The sequence below is a fragment of the Colias croceus genome, chromosome 28 (assembly GCF_905220415.1).
Source record: "Colias croceus chromosome 28, ilColCroc2.1".
Taxonomy (NCBI): domain Eukaryota; kingdom Metazoa; phylum Arthropoda; class Insecta; order Lepidoptera; family Pieridae; genus Colias; species Colias croceus.
Window position 1 is genome coordinate 5318810 of NC_059564.1, and position 6000 is coordinate 5324809.

The 6000-nt window shown below is 34.1% G+C and overlaps 1 protein-coding gene across 1 annotated transcript; it reads right to left on the reverse strand.

The window, feature by feature from the left end:
• Nucleotides 1-2334: 2334 nt before the first annotated feature.
• LOC123704181 lies at nt 2335-3864 on the reverse strand. Its single transcript, XM_045652492.1, has one exon. The coding sequence runs from the start codon at nt 3674-3676 to the stop codon at nt 2477-2479; it is 1200 nt and encodes a 399-aa protein (XP_045508448.1). The 5' UTR covers nt 3677-3864; the 3' UTR covers nt 2335-2476.
• Nucleotides 3865-6000: the final 2136 nt, after the last annotated feature.

The window sequence follows — 6000 nt, forward strand, 5'->3', positions numbered from 1 at the left end:
CGCATGGGAACGGGAACTATGCGGGTTTTTCTTTGTCTGCGCGGGCGAAGCTGCGGGTGGAAAGCTAGTGATTTTATATATATAAAAGATGTAGATAGGTTACCAACACAACTTTCGATCTTCAAAAATGGCACACCACACACACGATTAGACGTCAAAGTGAGATGGCATGATTCAACTAACGTGAACGAAATAGATGCAACTAAAATAATGTGGCTAATTGGCCACATTGCGACGTGCCACTTCCGGAGCGTTAATAACCTATCTACAATTTTTATTTTTAATATCATTAGGGGCAGTACATTTTCAATCCCCTATTTAACATCTAGTCTCTGTTTTTTATCATTTCCAAGATCTTGTCTATATTTTTTGTAAATTTCTTCAAAATTGGTTCAGTGGTTTAAGTCTGCGAGCGTAGACTGACTAATTACTTCGCATTTATAATATTACTGGAATATTGCGTGTTTTTATCAATATCACTACATAGTATAACTATAACAAAGTGGCTTTCTCTGTCCCTATGTCCCTTTGTATGCTTAAATCTTTAAAACTACGCAACGGATTTTGATGCGGTTTTTTTTAATAGATAGAGTGATTCAAGAGGAAGGTTTTAGTATATTAAATTTATTAGGTTACAAGACAGTTAGACAAAGCGGGCGAAGCCGCGGGTGGTAAGCTAGTTTCCTTATAAATACAATGTAAAATGGCGACAAAGTCAATTATAATACCAGGAAATGTATTTATCCGCTTTCATGTTCGTTCATAGAAACCGAATGAATAACCGTACTTATATCAATATCTGATATCATGAATACGAAAGTCTGCATGTCGGTTTGTCACGCTTTCATAGCTAAACAACTGCATCGATTTGGATGAAATTTTGAATGAAAATACTTTGATGACCCAGGGTCAATAATAGGCAATGTTTTTTTGTTAGAGTAGAAGTTAGTTTTTGCTTATGGTTTTACGGTTAAAACCGCAGGGCACACCTTGGAATGTTCATATGTATGTACATATATAAAACAACCGAATCCTACTTCCTACTAATATTATAAATGCGAAGTAATTATAGTGAGGATGTGTGTGTGTTTGTTACTCTTTCACGCAAATACTACTCATCCGATTACAATGAAATTTAGAACACATATAGAGGGTAACTTGGATTAACACATAGGATAGGTTTTATCCCGGAAATCCCACGGGAACGGGAACTATGCGGGTTTTCCTTTGAAAACGCGGACGAAGCCGCGGGCGGAAATCTAGTTAATCTATAAATGATCATATAATGCGTATTTCAATTATATACCTTTTATAATATATGAATGAGTTTGAATTAAAATTGAGTCGATACATATCAAACTCCGGTAAGTCCATTCTAACAGAAATGTGGGAATCGAGGTATTTTTAATAACTTAAAAAAACAATATGTTTGGACCTTTATAATTTATGACGGATATAATATAATACATTAGAATTATTTTTACGAAGAAAAAGAAACGTATTACTTGATGATTATGCCACAAAATTAGATTTAAATCTGGACATACAGGCGTTTGATATGTACCAGCAAGACTTACCGGGTTTTGAAAAACATCGTCTTGGACTTACAGGAATTTGAAAAATCTCGAATGGACTTACAGGACTTTGATAGAACTTAGTTTTGGGACGTACTGAGGTGGTGGAAATAGGTAGATAGTTCGGCGCGTTGTAAGTATTGGACATTAAAATAAAATATGTAAATTAAAAGATACAAATTATTATTATTATTAACCTTTATCATCCCACTGCTGGTCAAAGAGAAGGCTCAATAAATCAAAACGGTTGAAAAATCTCAGTACGGCCCTGGGCTTTATGGCTGGGAATAACTACTGTGCGTGTGCTGTGCGTCTAGTTTCATTTATCTTTTAGCTGTTTTCGGAGCCTTGTCTGTTTTAGCTTTTGATATTGTTTTTTTCCTTGCTTTGTCTAGAACCACCACCTCTATAGTAAAACTGTTTTCTTCCATCATTTATCAATTAAAACGATTTATAAGCATTGGTCACACGTGTTAGCTTCAACAAAATTGAGAGAAATGGCAGCCATTTTAGTGCCATACTGCGCTGTGATTGGTCGAAATGGACTTACCTGAGTTTGATAAACCACTGTCGACGGACATACCGGCGTTTGAAAAAAAACATTTACTTTAGACCTTATTTTAATATAGATACGATTGACTTACCTAACTTTGAAAAGTACAGACTGGTTTAGTTTTACAATTCAAAATTGGCGCCATTGTTATCTCAATTTTGGCGGGGAGTGGACTTACCGGAGTTTGATATGTATCGACTCAATTATAGGATGTTTTTAGCTTATCTAAACATATTAACTACACATACCTAGGTACAAAATATAAATACTTCTTAATTACAATTAAGTTCATAAATTCTAAGTAAGTATTACGTAATATCACAAAAAAAACTAAAAATACACGGTCCATCTAATCCTTTGTATCCGTAGTTTCATTGTCCTCTTTTTTACGAAAATTAAATATCTTCTCCAAATTTAGCGTGTTTTGATTATAAACCGTGTGATCAGACGAGTCGCCCCAACTAACTGGCGTGACTCTAGTATCTTTTGGTTGATTTTCTACATTTTCAGGTGCTACTTCAGGTATAGGATTTAACACAACCTCAGATTGTATACTAGGCGTTTGTTCAGGGTTCGACACACCGTCCAACGACGCGCATCGATTCAAAAAATTCATCATTCTCTCTTTATAAAATTCCGAACTAGTTTCTGTATTCTTTGCTTTGTTATTTTGATTTTTCAAATAGAATCCATTATCGTTTTGCGCCAAAAAGATCCTCTTTATTTTCCTACTCGGATAATGGTCTATCAAATTGGATTTTAACGGTACCAACTTACCATTTCTTGGTAGCCTTTTCATGTCTCCTTTGATAGTTGTTACTACCTGAATACAATTGCCGCGTCTCTCATCGCCGTCTTTATAATTATTTCTCATGCCTTTATACGATATTTTTACACTTAGAATCGACCAGAGTAGCTCTAGAAACGCAGCAATCATTATATTAATCGACAGCACACGTTTCGTAAACAAGTTTGAATTATCTTCCTTGAATTCCGTCGCGTTCCGCGCGATCACGAAGTGGGATTCGTTTTTATCTAGAATCTGCGTGTGTTCTATTATAAACACGTCCCTCAACAGTATTTTATCTTTATATTCCTTTAACGTATCGTCCGAAGACAGCGTCCACACCGCAATGATGATAAACGAAGTCAAAGATACAATCGTGGAGAGTACGGACATTATGAATAACCAAGTTATATTCCTGTCTATGTACCATCGTACAGAGGCTAATATCGCAGCCAAGCCTGCTGCTAGCGCGAAAATAGTCAACAAACTTGGTGCTAAAACTAATAGATATGAATATTCGTGCGTGTTTGTCGATGTATCCGTTGAATTATGCGTTTCTGTGGCATTTTTGTCAAGCGAGTTATCTTCTTGAATGTTTGGGTTGACCAGCGCTAGACAGGCTAATAAAAACGAAGTAGCAGCTAAGGCAATGTGTACCCAAGCCAGGCCGGACACAGTGGACGCCGAATAGCGCCTCTCGGACGGATACAAGTTCCTTGTATCTGGCTTTGTTTTCACTTTTATCGTATAAACGTCCTCCATGTTGTAATTACGACATGCACAAAACAATCGACACTACACGTTTTTTCAACTCTCGCACATATCGTTTATAACAGGAACCGTTAGGTTGAATTTTGTTATGTAAACATCCGCACTGTTAAGTGGTTTGACAGTTTTTAACGGAATTCGATGAAAAAATTACGAACACAGGCACGACTCGCGCGCACGAATGCCACAGACTGACTAAAGTGAAGTTTTCAAATGTTAATAAAATTGTTAGTTGTCTTGTTTGAGCATTTGCAATGAATGGAATATTGTTTCCAAAGTTAGTACATAGTAAGTACGATAATGTTTTTAGATTATTTAACCTTATAACTATGCTTACTTATACCTTGGAACTTGCATTGAAATTAGGTATATTCTTCATAAGCTAGTTAAGCTTTTTTTAAATAACATTTTTATTATCTGTTCTTGTATATCTATAAAAGTGTTAATTTATGAATATTTGTATGCAATAAAGTAACATATAAGGTTTTATGAATGAAATCTTACATGGCTATAGGAGACTTTATAAATAGCGATAATTACAAAGAAATTATAGGTTTGAGAACCATGTAGTGCTTTCAAATAAGGAAAACAAAGGTAATATATATTAATTAGTATGTAGTTATAAAAAAAAAATGTAGTTAAATCTGAGTAAATGAAATCTTAAATTTTTTTTTAGATTTAAGTAACTAGTATATTTTTCCTTTAAAAAACTACCTGTGCCCCGCCGCTTTACCCGCATTGCTCCGCTCCTGTTGGTCTTACTTCTTAGCGTGATGATATACATAGCCTGTATATATGTATAGCCTATAGCCTATAGCCTTCCTCGATCAATGGACCATCTAACATCGAAAGAATTTTTCAAATCGGACCAGTAGTTCCTGAGATTAGCGCGTTCAAACAAACAATTACATAGACACATAGTAATTTTTCAGTTGACCTAGGTACATCAGTACATAATATCTATTATTCTTTGCACAAATGGAAACAGTATTATTTTATGCATTTCTTTTTAAAACACAAGATGTTTGCTCTGAGTCTTTGAACTTTGAAATCAGTTGAAGGACACTTAAAAATGCACATAATAATTAATAGATGCTAGATGCAATAATTATAAATGGCATACCTACATAATCATAAAATAAATATAACATAAATTAAATGCTTTGTAGTGAATGTTGTTTACATATATGCATTGTTATTTGTTATTTATTTTCCCAGTTTTTTTTTTAATTTTACGCGAATAGACTAAAATCTTGGTATGTAATTGTTGACATTATTGAAGTGAAACTTCTTGGCGCGTTTAGAGTAAAATTACAAGGTCGCGTCATGACCATACCGTCACGTCAGGGACGATTTTGGTATCTTCAAATGCCAAACAAGTTTCACTTCTGAAGCATGTGCCCACGCTCTTTTTATTTGAAAAAGGAAGTGTCATTTAAAAAAACCGTTAAAAATAACCGATCGTTTATTGTTGATTTAAGCTTGACCTCAGCAATATAACGGTTTCCTTTATCTCAATTGATAGGCGAATGTATGAAACGGTCGTGACAATTTAATTATTATTTGCTTATTATTTAGGAGGAAGGTAAGTAGGTTTGTGTGTTATTTTGAAGGTATGACGTTAGTTTCCGTGGTTGCGTATTTACCTAATTACTAATGTAATGCACTTACCTAATAAAATTTAAACAATAAAAAATATTTTAGAGCAATCATTCATACTGAACCTAAGTACTTACTTACTTATTAATGTTTATTTTTGTAATTTTGTTATTTCTGTAAAATACCTACGTGGACTATGTATTTTCATGACATAAACATAATGCATCTGCAGTCGGCAGTAGGTACCTACATCAGCTAAAAAAAATTTTGCAGTAGTTTTTGCTACATCTTTTCAACACGCAATGCATACAATCTTATGAGATTATAACTATGTATATAGGTACTTAGGGAATAAAAAAAACCAATGACTCTCCTATAAACTTTTTATATCAAATTCACAAATTCGGTCCAAATAGAATATACAACAAATGAAAATAAATTAGACTTCATATGACAATTTTTATAGAGATCCTTGAGCAACTTGTGTAATTATAATAAATTACTAGCTGTGCTCCGCGGTTTTACTCGCAGTGCTCCGCTGCTGTTGTTCTTAGCGAGATGATATATAATAACCTATAGCCTTCCTCGATTAATGGGCTATCTAACACCGAAATAATTTTTCAAATCGGACCAGTAGTTCCCGAGATTAGCGAGTCAAAACAAACAAACAAACTCTTCAATTTTATAATATTATAAGTATAGATTAGTATAGAATATAG

Coding starts and splice junctions, on each gene's coding strand:
- LOC123704181 (XM_045652492.1), bottom strand. CDS start 3,676: ATGGAGGACGTTTATACGATAAAAGTGAAAACAAAGCCAGATACAAGG.